Consider the following 19,740-nt stretch of genomic DNA (forward strand, 5'->3'; position numbering starts at 1 on the left):
CTCCCATCATATTTTTCGATCCTGGGCCATAGGCCGTAAATCCCCATTTGCCAAATTTTTTAACTCCGCTTCCCGAAAGACCAAAAAACCTTTCGTTTTCACTGTGATAGGATTATGTTCGCTAAAACCAGTTTGAACCACCCTGACCTCCCGCATATGTTGATATAAGGAGGCTGAAATTACAATAGAATAGAACTGCATCCTCTACCAAAAAAAGATGGTATCACCACTGCTTCCTCCCTAGGCTCTAGACAATACAAATTGTTGTTTGCTAATAGGCTATCGAGCCGGGATCCTTGGGTGGAATGTTCAAAATGGGTCCTAGATCTTCATAAATCTCCCTATCTAATATACAGTTTGATTTACATCTATGTATATTAAAGTCCCCATTATAACTCATTTGTAGCGAGTATGTCTCTCCTGAGCAAGTTCCTCTAAAAAGACATCAAGACCGGTCAGATGTTCGCTCACGAAATCCCTACAAAATGAGTTGTAAAAGTTTACGATCACCAAAATTACCCCACTTACAAAGGTCAATTCTACAGCTAAAAGATGAGGAGTTTTGCTAGGGAGACCCTTGATGGTACAAAGTAGTTGGAGCTAAATTAGGGTGAGCAAACCACCCTTCGCTCTTCCTGCAGTCGAAGGGGATGCAGATTTAAAGAAAGAGGCTAAAGCATCCATTACAAAAGAGTCCGAGATATACCAAGTTTCTTGAAGTGCAACAATATGGGGCGTCCTTATTACTGCTGACCACTGATCATTATCTTTTTTGCCTTCAGACCAGCAATATTCCATGTCATAAAAGTACATAGCAGAGGATCCGTCACTTTGTCACATAGTGATTCGGGCGGACTAGACGATTGCGCTCTTTCTGGATGACTTGTTCTAAATGTAGTCTCTGCAGGTGTTGGCTGTCAATCCACACTGTCCAAGTCTCTTAATGGTGCAAATCTATTTGTGAGGGGAATCAACATATTACTGGCAGAGCTCACTACTTGTGTTTGCGAAACCCTCCCTTGTGGCTGAGTGTATCTATTGCCCTCCAACCTGGGGTGTAGTGACCCTTCGGGATAAAAAAGAAAGTGGGAAAACTTGTATTCCTGGGGATGCAGCTGTTTTCATCTGGCCTTGTAACATGGCTCTTACATGTGCAGGATGGGTTACATTAACCACAATGCAATATTGTTACATAATGTTGCTGCATTCTTTCAAAATATGCATAAAACATGTTAAATTGCACAATCCGACTGGTGTATGTAGGAAAAACAGCTTGAAATGTCACATAATGCATTACATAGGGCAAAAGTGCTATACAAATACGAATGTATAGATGCCAACTTTTCAATTTGTTTCTTTGATGCAGAAACTACTGCCGAAGAGAGTGAATCTCAGCTGAAATATTTTGTTTGCTTTGTCTTTATGTAAATTTGAGGGCTGTTTTTGAGCATCTCATTAAAATGTGAGAAATAGTGCAATTCTAAAAGATTAAAATACACTACAAATGAGAACTTTTGCACATAAAGATTACTAAAGAAGGGTTTACCGCGACTCAACAACTTCTTGTGATCTTTTGAAATAAGTATACCAATGTAGCAGCTTGGAGACCAATCAAACAATTTCTTAGCATGGTTATAAACTAATAGACAATGAATGACAAATATATAGGAAAAAAACACGTTAGATACTAGTGATGATTTGTTAATGACAATTAAATAGTAAACTGCAAACACATGTTTTAAATTCATACTATGTTAATAAACAATTCCAGCAAACGTCATTGGTCTGGAGGATGGATTTCTTTAAAATAATAAAAACAAACATGAACTTTACAGAGCTACTAACTGATGTGTTCTTTCATCATCTCAGCAAAAAAATTAAGGGACTGATTTAGAGTTTGGGCGATGGGTATTTTCTCCATCAGCTTGAGGGAGTACCCTCCAGCAAATGTTGAGATGTCCACCAACCCAATGGACATCTCTTGCATTTACAGGATCGATTGTCACAGTGGTTCCTGTAAAGGCATTTAAAGTTTGATGGATGGCTCAGTCAACATGACGGAGCCATGCAGCAAACTTTCAATGTTTTTTTTATTTTCAAAACAAAAATCTCAAAGTGGTATTTTGTTTTTGAAAATAAAAAAAAAACAAATCCCCCCTAGCCATGGGAGTTTTCTCCTATGGCGTGGGAGTCATTTTACCTTTTTCACTGACCCATACTGCCAGAGGCATTGAAAGCAATTGCTGTAAGTTTCTTGCACTTTTGGGACACCTATTAAGCCTTACTAATTCACTAACATGCTTTCAGTTTAATAAGTAAATTTGTTTGAAAAGTGCTTTATGAACACTCCCCATAGATAACTTAGATGTGCTTTAGCTACATGGCTCAAAGCATAATAGCATTATAGATGTTAGGGTATTGTACTCATGGAACCCTGTCATAATGTTAAATATGTTTGAACATCCATTGGCGAATTGTCTGTTGTGGTAAAGCAAAGTGCTCTACCTATAGCCTAGCAGAAAATCAAATATGTATTTGTGTTCCTTCTTCCACCTTCAATTGTATATAGTGCACAGCATGTTGCATCTAATCTAGGATCCAAACAGAACCTAATGTAATGATTTAAAGGTGGGTCTCTGGTGGTCATGATTTTTTTCAAATTGAATGCTACTCTGGCTGCCTGGTTTTATATTTGTCGTATTGTATTGATGAGCTTCTTCAGTGGGCTCGTGTGAATTATGATGCCATTGAACACGCCTCTCGTGGTCTAGTCTCCTGCACCCAGTGACTTTTTTGAAAAATGGTTTAACTTTGAGTATAATAATTGAATATTAGGAGTGAAACGTTCACGTCAATTCAGCATCTTTTAGAATAAGGGCCAGATGCATCAAAGGGTTTTACCCATTCTGTGTCTATGGGAAAAGGCATTCGTACATGTGGCCCTAAGTCTTTTAAACCTTAACAGTGCTAAAATACGTTTTTATTATATTCATTTTGTGCGTAATTTATTTTTTAAGACTACAAACTGGAAATAGATCAAGAAAAGAAAATGAAGAACACAGAAGGAATGTTAAACAAGGAGCATTTCTAATTTTAGATCATGCTTTTACATATAGAAATACTCATTATTCAGTAACCCATCAAATAACTATTACTATAACTTCATGCCAAATTCAACTCTTTCTACCATGCTTCGCTAGTATATATATTTTTTCAATATTAACATGCCAACTAAAGGGGAGAAAAGTTGTGATCTGCTATTCCTTAAATGGCATAAATATTCAAGCAAATATTAAGCTGCCATTAAATTGTTCCAGGAAACCATTCATTGGCCTATACAGCAATACACTGCCACTGGCAAAGTAAGTTCAAAGGAATTTTCGGATGCAAAATAAATGTAAAATAAAACGTTTTACATAGTATTATGACCTTTTGTGGTGACTATTATAGACATTTTTATACGCTTTTCAAGTGTTTTGTTTTGAATTTCCTGGTGAATTTTAAATCAGAAATGTGTCTGTACTTCAGGAAATAAATAGTGACAAGAAAACAATGTGATGTGACAAGCTGTGTTAAAAGTGAGTGGCTGCTGTCAAGTTGCGCATCTCGCTTGTCAGACTGTTAACTGAGGATATTTGATGATCCCTTCTGCTGAACATCACCAACAAGTAGAAGAGAGCCAGGGTGGCTTTTCCTCCATTGTATGATATCACGAGAAGCCCATATTTCGCTTCAAGGACTACAATTATCCTACATCATTCTAGCCTGAATAATCAGTGTCAATACAAGCGTAAGCACCCAGTGAATCAAAACAGAAACCTCAACACATGACTTTTGCGAGTTCAATGAACACCCAGCAATCCACTCAAGTGATACTGAAAACTTCAGCAACATAAACACCACCAATTTCCCAGGTGCCCATGCCAATCATATGCATATGTACCTTTGCACAAACATTTTTATGTCATGGATCAATATTATGCACCATTTTCATGCTTACCAACACAGTGGTCAAACGTTCCAGACAACTCCGCAGTCACAGCCCACAGGCTCACAAAACAAAGGGAAATGTAATCATTCAAAAACTTATGCAATTTGTTTTCAATGTCCCCCCACTACTAATCTACCTCCCCACCGCCCAACTAAATTCTTCCAGGTCACCAGGAACAGAACTGGAGAGCTTTAGCTTTATTTATTTGATTTATTTAATCATTAATAACTCTGAAAGGGCTTAAAACTCAGCCAAGTGTAACAGAGTAACAAATGTAGGAAATTAGCAGTGAGGATTCAGGCCAGGACAAAAGAAAATGGCACCCCTGTTGATGTAAAGGAGTACCTGTTCGCTGTAGAACCCACTGGAAGGACACTATCCTGACTCTCAACACAGCAAACGATCATCACTATATCATATGGGAGAGGGAGAGGTGGGGCGCTGCGGCCAGGGTGACTGGCCCTGGAATCTGGGGATCACGGTTTGATCGCCGGCGGCAGATTAGCCCAGCACCATGTGACTCTGGGCAAAAGCTTGCTTAATCTTCCTGACAGCCCCCAGCACCTGGAGACCCTTACGGGTGATTGTTCGCACTTTACAAATGTGGATTATTATTATTAATATTATTATTATCATGAACAGTCAAGCTGCACTGGTGCAGCTAATCACTTACTAATTCTTATCTGTCTGACAGACACATGCTTGTAAACTGTGAATTTTTCCATTATTTTTTTGAGGACAGGACAGGAGTAGAGTGTGGAGTAGAGTGGAGTAGAGTGGAGTAAGGACACTACATTCACTCCCTCCCTTACCAAAGAAAAATCCTGACAGGGACTGGAATGCAAGGCTGGTTGCTTTTGTAGTCAAAGCCTCATGCGATTTTGCTAGTAGTTAAAATCGGTTTGTGTTCCCGCACGCAGGACAACTGGGTGCGAGAACACTAGGTCATTTGTGATCAGGCAAACCTTCACTTTTTCAGTGTTTTACAGAGCAGGTGGCAGTTATATTTTATATGATGGTCCCCAGTGTATCCAGTTCAGAAGGGTGAAAGGCTGAAGAACTCCTGACAGGAATTAAACCTGTCAACTTCATGTTACCCAAGAATCCCAACAGCCAGAACTTTGCTGAGAGATCTTTCTTATTGGTTCACTTTTTTGACCCAGTGGCTCGCTTGTTGTGCTGCTGGCAACTGCTTCAGGGCTAGAGGACTGCTTACCCTGACTGAAATGTGAAGAGAACAATGCCTCCATTATCTAGTCTCCTTCGCTACATAGCTCCAAGCGCTACATGGACTATGTGGGATCCTCCTATCCCTGTGTTAATCGTTCATTGCAGAATTTTTGGGTGGAATGGTATGTTCCATTCTATGCATTCGTAACTGTGCGGTTGGATCCTTCTTCCTGAAAGGTTGGTCTATGTTGGGCCTCTCAATTTAATATTCAATAAGCACCCTCCTAATTCACCATGTAATCAGCTTTTTCTGCTTTTCAGCAGACATTTTAGAATACTTTTAGGTGCACTCTTTTTACCATCACTGTTTGTTGCTTGAGTTAACAGTTGCATAGTGAGATGTAGCAGTAAAAAGAAACTTTTGTAACTTTCAGGTCAAAAATTGACAGACACAAGAGCTGAAAACTGATGGAAAATCTGAACTGTTGCTTTATCAATGAACATGTGGGATAAATTGATCTTCATACACTTTTAGAAAACAACAATAAATGTGCACCTATTACTTTACATTATCAAGAAAGTGATGAGCAGCGTCAAGATTTTGGATACAGCGATGAAAGAGATTTGTGCTCAGAGAAGAATATAATAAACCTATGGATGGGAAAACAGAAAAGATTTCTCGCTCCTTCACCACCATATCTAATAACTTAACCCTTTTCACTTTCTTTCATTCCCCAACATCTGAGCATGTAACGTCCTCCATATAGCACCAGAAATTGGGGTTAACAAGAAAAAATGGAAACATGTTACATAAAGTTTTGATTTTATTGTTTCTTCTTATCTTGAGCCCATAACTCTATCTTCTCTTTGTATCCTTCCTTTTTTCTCCATCTTCTAAATCGACATAGATGTACATTAGTCACATGTTTTAGACAACAGAACATTGCATTTTGGACTTGCTGTTTTGTTTTACAGCTTTGTGAGAAAGGACTAAAAATGACAGCATACAAAGTGCAGGTTCGGCTAGGGTGTCAAGCATAATGATAAGGAATTATTGACCACTATGGTGGTATTTTAATTTAGAAGTCTGGATCATCTCGCTCTTCATTATTGGAGGAACAACAGTGGCGGGGGCGCAAGGGGCTTGCTTGTAAATAAGCCCCTTGGTTTCTTAGCTGTAACGTGCACGCAAATCCTCTAGGGTAAGGGTAGTTGGACATGAAAATCATAAATATATAAATAGTGGGTGGGTGTAAGGTAGCAGTTCTGCGTACTGTGTTAATGTTCACCTATTTTGACAACGTCCTGGATACAGTTTCAGCATCAGGCAGCATTTAGGGTGAGTTTTAACATTTATTAGAAGCCTGTCTGCACAACAGATGGAAGGAACCCCTGGCACTTTCTGGCAGTGAGTGGCGACTGGACTGTCGCCCCCCCCCCCTGCTGTCTCTCGCTGACTGAGTTTCCGTTGAGTCAGTACACACTAGCGCGCTGCTTTCTCCCCGATTGGCGTATTTCATACTGCGTATGCACGCACAGTCAGCACTAGATGGCCGAGTGAGATGTGCGCATGTCTATGCTGGGGCGGTGACTATAAATATGCCGGCCCAGAAGCTGGCTTGTTAACACTTAGCAAGCCTGAGATACCAGCAAACTTTCCACAGCTAGCCAACTTAACTACAGTGAGTCTGACTCTAAATACTGCTGGCCAGAGACGCAGCTCAAGGCCCCTGCAACCACTGTGGCGCGGGAAGGGGAGGAGCACCATCCTTCAAGGGGGGCCCCCAACCCTTCAGAGGGTCCCTGTTTTTCCCAAGGACAATGCATATTTGTGAGACATGGGGGACTAGGGGGACCCTCATCCCATTCTGCAGGGGGACCTATCATTTTGTTGTATGCTGCTGCTGCTGGCCTGAGAAGGAATATTATAAAAAATTCTAAGGGGCCCCCATCTCATTCTGATGGGAGGGGGTGGGGGAATTCTTTTGTGCTATGCCACGTCTGCTGGCCTGACAAGGAATTAGGAACAGAGTTTAAAAATGAGTGCAATGTTTGCCCTGTGCACCTTTTACCAGATGAGACGTAAACTCACTCATTCAGGATTATTTTATAAACATTTTTATTTGCATTTTAATCGAACTCAACAACACAGCATGTCATCATCAGCGCATCTTTCCCCGTTCCCACGCTCCCCCCCCCCACATCTCCAACTCGTTACACAGCAGTATAGAATAGGTATTCGTATGATAGTCCTTTGTATGTAGCCTCCAAGGACTCACAGGGTGGCGCAACCCCACTCCTGAAACCTTGCTAAGTAAGCTGACATCACAGCCCACCGTCCATCCCATGGAACTTCCTCCATTTTCCCCACACCCTATGGAACTTGTTCGGGCATCCCCTCGCCTTGTATGTGACCCTTTCAGCGGCAGACTCTCGCCCATGTCCAATATGAAAGAAATTGCACAGGCACAACTGTGCAGTAGGGTAATGTCATGTGAAAAATCGGTTGCATTGTATTCCACTATAACTACCACAACTGTAATAAATCGGATACAAAAAATCGATACTAAGTACAAAAGGTACCACGGGGTAGGGTTTACAATTTGTACCCTTTAAACTTGCAATGAGACCATAGGAGTCAATATACCAGTGATGTCAGTGAAAAACTAGCTGGTTGATAACCCAATGGTGGAATGTGAGCACATTATTTTGAATCCATGAGGCATTATGAAGCGCATATTAATAACAAGTTTGATTTTATATACTTTTTCATTGTCTGGGGTTCGCAAAACGATTAAAGATGCATCCCTTCCAATTCGCATTTTTATTAATTAAGAAGTGGTACATGAATAAATTACTAGACTTTGCAGGCACTACCAAGGCATACATATCTTCAGCTTCTATGCTCTCTTCTAGTGCAGCTCTTCCTTTCATCAAACGTTTGCAGGGTATGCTACCAGGGGGAAGAACCCAGGCTTGACTTAAGGGCTGGTAGTGCCCGGTCCGACAGTCTTTGTTAACCCCCCTCATGACCTCCTTCTGCATGGATTCCTTCTCATGACCTCCTTCCTCCTCACTAGCACCCTTCAACATTGCCCCTCCTCTCGTCATAGTTCCTCTCTCACCTGCATTTCATTTGTTTTATAGCGCTACTAAAACCAGTTTAGGGAGTCAGAGCACTTTAAGTGGCACACACATTACACAGTCAATGAATCATATATGTGTAAATCGGTGCATAGGGAACGTTATATAGGACTATAGGAATTACAGGGTGTAGGAGTCACATCTGTACTGGTAGACATTTTATATTTTAAGAATGCTTGGTCTGGAGAAGAACAAACTCAGGATTTAAAACATAACACAGCGGTTGGGGTTGGCTTCACTAATAATAATTTATTTCTACCCGAACAAATTATTTATAGTAGCATTAGGATAATGAAAGACTGGGCGAAAAACATAACGTTATAACCTATACCTTATAGATGAAGGCAGCTCTTTGACGGCAGTTCATAGCTCACTGTGCTATAATATGATTGGTAATTAGGAACTGCAAGTAACAAAAGGATCTCTGTGACAAAAGCAGTAACGCGCTGAGTTATTTACATAAAACACAGTTCTGTAATCTGCATGGTACACTTCTTTGCTGCAGGCATTGTCACACTCTGCACTACTTTATGAAGGGTCAAAACTGCTCCTGGACAAAACTCCAATCTCTCCCCAGCTGAGACATTAATCATCCAGGGTTAACTTCACATTTTTATGGTTGCCTGAAAATTGCTGGACACCCAGGGATCTCTGCAGCAGGTGCTTTTAAATCCTAAGATATTTTAAACACAGTGAATCTCCCCACCTCCTGAGCTCAACCGCCAGTGCGTCGGCAATGGGTGCAGTGCCCTAAAACCGGCCCTAAAATAACCTTTGCATTATGTCCCACTTGCCTTGAATAGAGGCAGATATTTTTGGTGTCATTTACAAATATATAGACAAGTTAATTTTATGCATATATATTCATATGCATAAGAAAACCAAAGAAATTCAACAACAAACTATCATTTAACAAGACAAGTCTTAATGATTAACTTACTTAATTAAATGGAACTGACCTGATTTTCTTTATTGGCGATTGTTTCTCTTGTGCTGTGGCCAAGTGCCCAGAGTAATATATGGGGAAAAACATAATGTTCCAATTTGTTGAGAACCAAGTCATGAAAAAGGGGCAATAAAAGTTCTTGTAAGTGATTTTCACTATTTGTGTGGTTCCAACCCAAGACGATGAAACAGACAAAATAATGAGAAATCCCCAGACGATCTTAAGGAACGTAGTAGCACACGTCTGACACCGGGTCTTTTCTTGATTTTCCGGGCTGTTCTCTGTATTTGCTTGTGTCCCATCTCCTCCTAAAAAGATAAGAAATAAGAAATTGTGATATTAGTGTAAATTTTAAAGATGGTTTTGAACTAAGTGAAGAATAATTTGTTATATTTTCTGCTTCAACATTGTTCAGCACTCAAAAACAGAGTGTTTGTGCAGTAAAAATTTTAAAGCATCTAGTATGGGAATAGACACGCTTAGCTAATTTCATTCTAAGTAATGAACAATTTGAAATTTCAATACATAGGAGAAACAGGCCACTAAGTCATTTGGAATAGTGCGCCCACCACACGTCTCAAAGAGCTATGTTCATGACAGATATACAGGTTAAGTAGTGACTATGTCAATTTAGGTTCATTTTATTCAAAGTTGCCTTTGATGTAGAAGGAATTCCATTTTACTTGTAGGGGTGCATAATCACATGTGTGGAGTGCACCCGCATATAATCTTTTGTTGTATTACCATGAAGTGTTAAGAATTTTGAAACGTATTAATATGAAACGTGATCTGCTTAGGCCATTGAAAAAGTAACATGGAGAATTGAAGTTCCCTGGAAACTTTCGCTTTAGAATTAGCAAGTCAAATTTCATGTGTGCTGTGGAATTTGTTCTTTCTCATGTTTTGTGCTGCAGGTCAAAGAAGCGCTCTTGTTACTCGAATAATGTCTTTGTTTTACTAATAAGGCAAGGAGAGATGAAGTTACAATTGTGTGGCCTGAGTCGATAAAGGAAAGTCGTTGTGCTTCACTAAGGAGAAGGCCTGGGAACCACGAACAAATTGTTGCTAGAGAGAAACACTGTTATCCAATGTAAAACTTCCTTTCAGATTGTACCCAGAGAAGATGGCATGATTTTCAATTAATCTTGGGCGAGCTACCTACAATAATGTGAGGATGGGATTAGGGAGAGCACCCACTTCTTCCTTGCCTTCAGAGGGAGCATTGTAGAGCAAGCTCTCTCTTGGTAGCTTTGTGCTACATGACCCATTGATAGCGGAGAGACTTCTTAGGAATACTCCACATGCTGAAACCTTTTAAGCTTCTTCCTGAGGATGCTTAAGTAGGGATGTCACTTAAGTGTTAGTACAGGTTAATGCTTTTCATTTATCAACCCTCGGTGCAGGGAAATTTGGACTCATGATTTTTGATCCTCAGCATTTTGTTTCTTGAACTAATTGTTTTACTTATGGTACATCATCATATTTGGATAAGCAGATTTGACTTTATGCTAATTCCGATGTATTTTTATACTCTCATGTTGAGGTGTCTTTATGTACAGTTGCTTTTCGCTTTGTAATAAATCAAAGTAATTGTACAAAGTTTACAGATACTTACATCGACTATACTACACACCGGCTCGCTTACACCGCCTACATTTGCGAGACACCGACCGCTGTGACAGATGGGAAGCAGGGGGCGTGGAGTTCGGACATTTGGCCTGGGACTGCCCACCGGTCCGGGAATACTGGGGGGAGGTCCTTAACGGATAGATGAAATTACGGGTACGCAGGTGCCTGACACTCCCCTCACCGCTCTCCTGGGATACACAGAACAGCTCCCCGCCAAGCTACGGAAATACACCTCTTTGGCCCTCCTCCTAGCGAAACGACCTTGTATATTTCCAGGAACAGCTACATACCTATGCCAAACTTATGCCACCCTCCTCACGCCCACGAGACATTTGGGCTCCTCTTCACACATACCTCTTGAAACACACTGACACCGACGACATGGACCCAGACCCCCGATCAGGAGGGGACGGCGTACGGGAGGGGTAAGAACACTGAGAGGGAGTTTTGAAGTGAGCAGACTGCCGTGAGTTGATATGGGTTGTCTGCGTGCACAGGATGAGAGGGAGGGACTGGGTGGAGGAATATGACCAACAACTGAGTTAGCAACAGTTGAACATGATAGGCGATTAGTGGCATGAGTAATGTGGCTATTTGAATTTAAAGTTTACTTAGGTTTGTTCGAGACCTGAATTACTGGCTGAAAATTATGCATGCCCACCTGATGCACCCGGCCCAATGGGGTTGTAGGCGACTTGGTGTGTTCCTTCGCTTACCCCTTTCGGCTAAGAATGAAATGTATTGCAATGCCAACCCGCTGGGATGTAGGCACTTTGCTGTGTCAGTTCTGCAAAATGTCAATAAAGGTCTCTTTGAAAATGGAAAAAAAAAAGATCTTACATAGATGTTTGAGGTTACTAAGTGTTCCCGTGGATTATTGTTCAATTGATTGGCTAAAATACCTATCTCTCCTTTACACTTTCATGCTGTGAAAAAGAACCATCAGGTTGTGACTCTAGCATATGTCCAGAGCTTATGGGACAGTCCTTTCAGTTGGTAGCAGTGCAGCATGGTTTGTACATGAGGCGAGGAGAGAATCCAGAATTAGTTCAGGATAAGTACAACCTAGAACCCCATAGACCCGAACTAGAGCCAAGTACCTGAGAACAGAAGGCTACAGAATCCGGCAGAGACCGACACAGTTTGATGGTACGGTGAGATCAGCGGTGAATGGAGGAGTGAGTATTAATAAGGTGTATGTCGTGTGTTATATTGCAGGAATGATTTGATTGTGTGATGTCTTGCAGAGTAGGAGTGAGAGGTGAGTGAATGTGATTTTGGGCAGAATGTGGTCCATGGATTGAGATTTGAATTTCAGGTCTTGAAGTGGCCTTAGATCCCGGGATATATTAAGGGTGTAGAAGACAATGAGATTGAGATTATCTGACCGAAGAATTGAGGATTTGTCGTGAGACGTCATGGGAAGCTCCACCTAAGGCAGGGAACTTGTGTGAATGGAACGAGTGCTTACTGTGTAGTAAACCCTGAACGCAAAGGGAAAACTGCACTGGTTCAGATGATTCCCCGCTAGTCAAGGTTGCACAGCGGATGTGCATTCTTTGAGTGACCGAATTCTATCAATCTTTTAGTTGGCAGACAATTATGGAGTTTAAGACGATTGTGTGAGTGAATGCGTACGGAGAAATTATGAAGGGGTGAACTGCTGCGAGGAGTGATGGTGACGTTAGAAAGTGTTGCACTGCGATAGGTCGGTTGCTGTAATGCCGCGCTGGGATTGGCTGGTAGACATCAGAAAGTTGTGGTTGAAGAGACTGTTACATCGTAATATTCTGAACAAAAAATTGCTATTGAAATCATACGATATTTTTGGGTGTTGCACAATCTGTTCAGTGGTGATGCAGGGGTTGGTACTCTAGTAGACGAAGAGGCGCTACCCGAGGATACCCCAGCACATTATTTAGTGACACAAGTTGGGCTTCATACTATAATTTGGCTTCAAACTTGGCACAAGATTACTGAAAGGAGGGTGAATTGTCACTTCCACGCTTTGGTTAATTTCGGCTAAATATATTGCATCAGTTAAGAGGAGCAATGTTTGCATTATGACCTTTGCCTAGACCAACACAGTTTGAAGCGTTAGATGCCTGGATGCATGCAGCATATGTTAAACAGAGAGAGAAATATCAAGGGAGATTGGAGAAAACTGTGAGTTCATATCAGAATGCACAGTAGGATGCACAGCATACCATAGAAGGAGAGAGGTTAAACCGGGTGTATTAGTAGTTCGATAGGTATGTGAGTGGGTATACGAGTTGTGTTGTGGGTGTGTGAGTGGTTCTGTGGCTGATGTCATCAGTGATGCCATCAGTGATGCCATTTGAGATGTAATTAGTGGAGTCTCTGGCCATGTCATCAGTAATGTAATATGTCAGGTCATAAGCAAAGCATTGCGAGCGTTTAAGTTATAGTTAGCTCATTTAACTATAACTGCTGAATTTCTATGGTTTTGTGCATGTCAAATCTGAAACTAACTATAACATCCCTTTAACCACTGTGCTGTATTTTAGTACATTTCTAAGATTTTTTTAACTTCGATTTCCTAAGTGTAAAGTCCCTGTAACCTTTGTTTTTTCTGTGAATTTCTAAGGGAGACTGCAAAGCGCCACCGGAGCCAGGGGTTGCTGTGACCTTGTGACACTGATTTTGACACCAGTGCCAGGGAGACTGAAAAGCGCCACCGGAGCCAGGGAGACCGCAAAGCGCCACTGACCCGCTGTTGTCCCGCCGCCCTGCGGGGGTATTCGCCACCAGCTCTGAGGCTAAGGACTACAAGTCCCACCATTCCTCCAGAGGCGCTCTCCGCCCACGCAAGCAGCAAGCGCCAGGAGGCGCTTGAAAGGCTGAGGGCGGCTGGAGTTGGGCGGGTTGCCGGGACCTTGTGACACCGATTTTGACACCAGCGCCAGGGAGACTGCAAAGCACCACCGGAGCCAGGGAGACTGCAAAGCGCCACTGACCCGCTGTTGTCCCGCCGCCCTGCGGGGGTATTCGCCACCAGCTCTGAGGCTAAGGACTACAAGTCCCACCATTCCTCCAGAGGCGCTCTCCGCCCACGCAAGCAGCAAGCGCCAGGAGGCGCTTGAAAGGCTGAGGGCGGCTGGAGTTGAGCGGGTTGCCGTGACTTTGTGATGCCGATTTTGACACCAGCGCCAGGGAGACTGCAAAGCGCGACTGGAGCCAGGGAGACCGCAAAGCGCCACTGACCCGCTGTTGTCCCGCCGCCCTGCGGGGGTATTCGCCACCAGCTCTGAGGCTAAGGACTACAAGTCCCATCATTCCGGCAGAGGCGCTCTCCGCCCACGCAAGCAGGCAGCAGAGGGCAGCTTCCGCCCGGCGGGGCGCTTGCGGGCGCGCTCCGGGCATAGCCCGGGCCCGTCCTTGCCCGCCATAGACTGGCATAGACTGGACTGGGCCACCCCTCTGACTTCTGGGCACCTGTTGCTTTAGGGGTAAGCTAGTCTACTTTAGCGTTTGATCTTAAAAGTGTGCGCAATACTGTTTTCCTTCTGAGCTTTGACGAGGCATTCTCCCAATTATGAGTAAACGAAAGGGCCCTGCCGCCACCCTCGATGCCTTCATCATAAGGGCAGAATCTTTACTCAATCATGAGATTCAAATTGCAGAAAGGCGGCTATCGCTCGAACCGATCCATACCCACCTGAGCTCACCTAGGCTCTCATGTACACCTCATCTTTCGCCATTGGTGGGTGGGGAGGAGGGGGATCTGGCAAATTCCTCTGTTGCCTCTTCAACATTGTCAGGGCTAAATGATATACCTCCTCCACCCAGCCCAACACCTGAGCCAGAACTAAGATAACAAAACACTAGATCTGGGAAAATGTGGAATGATAAATGTTTGAAAAAAAGGGATATTCCTGTGACAAGGAAAACAAGGGCTAAGGGGGTGGGGGGATGTTTACAGGTAGCTAAGCCCAAACCAGCTACTGCCCCCCCAAAGGCTCTCGCTAAGAGTGTATGTACCCAGACGGAATCTATAGAAGATCGTGTACATCTCGAACTGGGCAATTACTATGGGTACTTTGAGTCTATGGTTAAAAAATCCTTGGACTCTGCTAAGGAAGCCATATTACTGGAGGTCGAGGCCTTGCTCAGCATGTCCCTAAAACCTGTGGCAGAAAAATTACACCGACTACAAAATTTAATGGAACTGAGGGGAAATGGTAGCAAACAATGTAGTGTAAGCTTACAAAAGTTAGGGGATCATAGAGTACAGGGTGCTCCACTTTTGCCTACAACTAAGGAAGATCACAGGCAAACAATGGTTGGGGCAGAACATAGCTCAAGGTCCTCTGCACCTATAGATGGCACCAGTCAAAATCCCAATTGACTAAGGGACAACGCAACGCTCATAATTGAGGACACTACAGGAGAGAGTGGCATACCCCAACGAAACGAGGAGGGTCCCCTCAACAGAGAACCACCATATCCAAGACTAGGTAACAGCTCTAATAGGCCAATACTCTACAGTCCAAAAGGCACTGATTTAGTTCCATGTAATGATATGTTAGACCTACCCCCAGACGCTTGCCCACATGTAATAGTCCTAACAGAGGTACCAGTATTCAGGAGGGACCAAAAAGAGGATTGGGTGAATCTGAGGAACAAGACTGCAGACTGGCTAGTAAAACACAGGCAATTTAATCCTGCTAGAGTAGATGATATACTAATGGTACGGAGGGTGGGATGGGTGGGTGGAATGAGGAAAAATATTGGGGGTGACTGCGTGGTGGTGAACTTTAGAAGACCACAGATGGCCAGGTCAATCTTGGCAAATAAGGAAGCAATTGCTCCTGGGGACACAAATGGGAGTGTCCTGCCATTAGGGTATTTCTATCGCCCATCTACAAGAGGAAAGGTTAATGAGGCAGATTCAACACTTCGATTGTTTAATGGCTTTGAGGTATTGTCCTCTCTAGATGACCAGGATTGACATTTAAAGCTACCACATCACGGGTTGGACGCTCTCACATTGGACAGTGAAAGGATTCCACAGCTAGGAAAAATATCTTTATGGGGATTATGCCAGGGAAGCCTTATCAGGTTGAGCCACTAAGAGTGCAAATTATTGAAACAACACCTGCAGAAGTGGAGGAGGCAGACCGAGGGGGGCACAGAAACACTGCTGTAGCTTCTAATAACATAAGTCCATCCACGGGTTCCTTTGGAGGTCTACTAATTCAACATAGGGACATGACTGTGCCCTGTAATTTTTGCCTCACGTCATGGAATATTGCAGGCCCAAAGAGGAATTCACTTGACTTAGTGTGGAATGAATACATAGAGGCTAGCGATATTACGCTTTTACAGGAGACCTGGTTAACAGAAATACCCCACAGAGTAGGCTTTAAAACATACAGTGTGGAAGCAAGCCCATCCGTGACAGGTAGGTCTTCGGGGGGGGTTAGTGGTATGTATACGGGTTTCCTTGGAATTCAAGATTGTCCCACTAAAAATACCATCCAATGATATACTGGGATTGAAAGTGGTCGCAAAAAACGGGGAGGTCATATTCTTGTTTAACACTTATAATAGACCAGGCCCCGCATATTGCGAATCAGAAATAATAACTCAGCTGGAGTCCTTTATAGAGACACTGGGCCATAGCCCAAACATTATAATTGGAGGCGACTTTAATTGGAACTTTGAGCCCATGTCAGGATTTGGCAACCTGACTGAGGAGGAAGATATGGCATATAATATCCCTGTGATAGACAGCGAGAAGGAGGCAAAGTGTACAGTTGCCGTGAGTCAACTACTAAGATTTACAATGAGCCATAGCTAGAGAGCATGAAACGGACGCATGCAGTCCGATAGACCAAATGCATACACTATTGGGAGAGGTAAATCTAGGACAAATATAGATTACATAATGGTAACGCTTAATCTTTGGAGCCATTTGGTTTATCTAGTAATTGACCCCAGGATAGAGAGCGACCACCGACCTTTGAGGCTCACGCTATCTTTGGACGCATTTTTTCCTGTCCATAGTGGCCCTAAGGAAACTGGTTTGCCAGAAGAGGGTATCATCTTAAAGAATAACAACCAAGCTATCAAATGGCCATATATACTTGGGAATATAAAAGCTATGACAGCGTGTATTCAACTTTTGTAGATATTATGGAACCTTTTGTAGAGCAAGTTTCCAACCCTACTAAGATTACAGTTCTACATGGTAGGTTGGTAAACGCGCTAGGCCCAGTGTTAAGTAAAATTCCTAAACCAAGGAAAGCTGGAAAATCAGAGGGGCTTAACAACAATAATTCCTGGTTTAATAAGAACTGCCGAGATGCACAGACCGAATTAGTGCAGGCAATAAAAAGGTGGAGACATGGGAACCATAAGGATAAAGAGGAATAACTATAAGCGGTCCCAGACAAACACAAAGAGATTGTGGGATGAAGAGCTTTGGTTGGGCCTTATTAGCGTGGCCAAAGCTAAGGACTAGGCCGGGTTTTGGAACCTGATAGCGAAAGGGAATAGGTCGGGAAGAACACAAAGAGACCTATTCCTCGACGAGGATACATGGGTCCAACACTTCTCTGACCTTTATGCTGAAACTAAGGGAGCTGCCTTTGTGATAACAGAAGAGATGATGAATAGCGTCAGGGCGGCTAAATTATGTTTCGGTATGAAGGAAACATTATTAGTTTTGAAGTCAATTAAATATGGCAAGTTCCCGGGGCCGTATAAAATTCCGGGCGACCTTTTAAAACACAATGTGAATGTATGGGGACCTTATAGTAATTGTCTCTGAAACCCAATAGCGGACTTTGAGCCAATACCCCACACATGGAAGGGCACAGAAATAGTGACGATTTTTAAAAAGGTTGACCGGCATGATCCGGTAAATTACCGCCCCATCAGCTTAATCGACATACCACAGAAGTTTTTGCAAGACACATTTTATTTAGGTTATCAGCATGGATTGAGGAGGTCGACCTATTGTCAAAGTACCAGGCTGGATTTAGGAAGAAGATTAGCACTATAGACCACGTTTTTAGGTTTATGTGCATTGCCTGGAAATACATAAATTTCAGGAAAGGCAGTTTATACATAGCTTTTATAGATTTAAAAGCTGCGTTCGATTTTGGTACCCAGGAATCTATTATGGGGATGTTTGGTGGAACAGGGGGTACCAATGGAACTGCTTGTACAAATGATCAGGCTCCACGAGGGAAATTATGCTAAGGTTAGATGGGGACAGGGAGGTGAGCTCACCAAGGAAATACCTGTGAGGCGGGGAGCACGCCAAGGTTGCGTACTAGCTCCCACCCTTTTTAGCCTTTACGTAAGTGATATCCCTAAATATTTGGAAGGCTGCAAAAATGATTCCCCTAAGCTGTGTGGCGAAGTAATACCTGCTTTACTTTTTGCAGATGACACCATCTTGATTTCGCAAACCCCAAGCAGACTGCAAAATTTGATGAATTCCTTCCAGCTATAATGTTTAGACAAAGGCCTCCAGATAAATTCAAGCAAGATGAAATATATGTCTATTAATAGGTCATTCAAAAAAAGATTAGAGCTAACCATCAAAAGAGTATGTAGATAATTTTAACTACCTCGGCATCACACTGGACACAAAACTGTCTTGGAAACATCAACTTAATAAAAATAAAGTAATTTTGATTCAAAACAGTTCCCCTATTATTAAACAACACGGAGGGCACCTCAAAGGCTGTTTCGCCTGTTATTGAAGTCTTCAAATTTAAAGCACAAACAGCAGCTCTGTATGGAGCCGAGATATGGGGCACCCAATGTAAAAAAACGTTGAAATCGGCGAGAACAATTTTGTTAGAAAACTACTCACCCTCCCAACTAGGACCCCGTTGACCCCAGTAATATAGGACCTAAATCTGAGGCGTACCAATAATTATGCTGCATTACGTCCCCTTCTATTCTGGGTAAGAATCTGGTCTACACCGAAGCTCTTACATTATAAAAAGGGCTTACAAGAAATAATGACCCTTGGTTGCTTCAAAACCATATCTTGGTTAAAACATTTGGCATTTTGGTTTGAGAGAATAGGGCTAGTACATTACTGGGAGGAGCCTATGGAATTAACCACGACATGCAACAAGGTAGTTAAGATAGCTTTTTGGGCTTATCTAAATGATAAATTGCTTGATGATCCTTACCAAGGCTCGTTAACAACTTCTTTCCTTATGTTCAAGGATATAGCCCGCTTCGAACCATTGCTAGATGAGGTGAGCCCACAAATCGTGAAATCTCTGTACCTAAAATATTGATATGTGGTATTGCAGACGAATCTAAACAAATCCAAATGGGCAAACAATAGAGCTGAAAAAGACTACGATAAGTGCATGTTCTGTATAGATGAAACCAACGCCATAGAAGATGATGCTCACATTTTATTTTTCTGTCCCCTGTACGTTGTCGCAAGGCAAAAATTGAATAAACCCTTGTGCAATAACTTGAGCATCAGGCACTGCCGTGAGGCGGAGCGTATAATGAGGACGGATACAACACCACTAGTGGCTTTCTGTGTAGCCAAGTTTTTGTTCAATGTGATGATCATAAGAGATAAAATAGGGTTGAAATTGTGAATACGGTTTTAATAGTTCTATATATTACGAATATATTTTGTACCTGCGTTCTAAATTAGAAGCAGTGTTAAATGAACTCTCTCTGATGCTGTATACAATAATGATGGTGCTGCTTGTCCGCTATCCCCTTTTTTAGTGGTTTTTATTATAAATAGGTAGAGGGCCGTTTGACCCTTTCTTTTTATCAATCGCCATTGGTTTAATTCTGTTTTATATGCATACATTTTAAGAATATCTATTTATTGTACAAC

At 42.4% G+C, this 19,740-nt stretch overlaps 1 protein-coding gene across 1 annotated transcript in view; it reads right to left on the reverse strand.

Annotated features, from left to right (window-relative positions):
• The window catches only part of SLC35F4 (solute carrier family 35 member F4), a 581,324-nt gene that overhangs the window by 123,715 nt on the left and 437,869 nt on the right, over positions 1 to 19,740 (reverse strand). The window contains exon 3 of the mRNA XM_086937979.1: positions 9,265 to 9,559. Within this exon, the coding sequence (XP_086794105.1) occupies positions 9,265 to 9,559 (295 nt within the window). The remainder of the gene's footprint in view (positions 1 to 9,264; positions 9,560 to 19,740) is intronic.

This window comes from Lissotriton vulgaris, chromosome 9 (assembly GCF_964263255.1).
Source record: "Lissotriton vulgaris chromosome 9, aLisVul1.2, whole genome shotgun sequence".
Taxonomy (NCBI): domain Eukaryota; kingdom Metazoa; phylum Chordata; class Amphibia; order Caudata; family Salamandridae; genus Lissotriton; species Lissotriton vulgaris.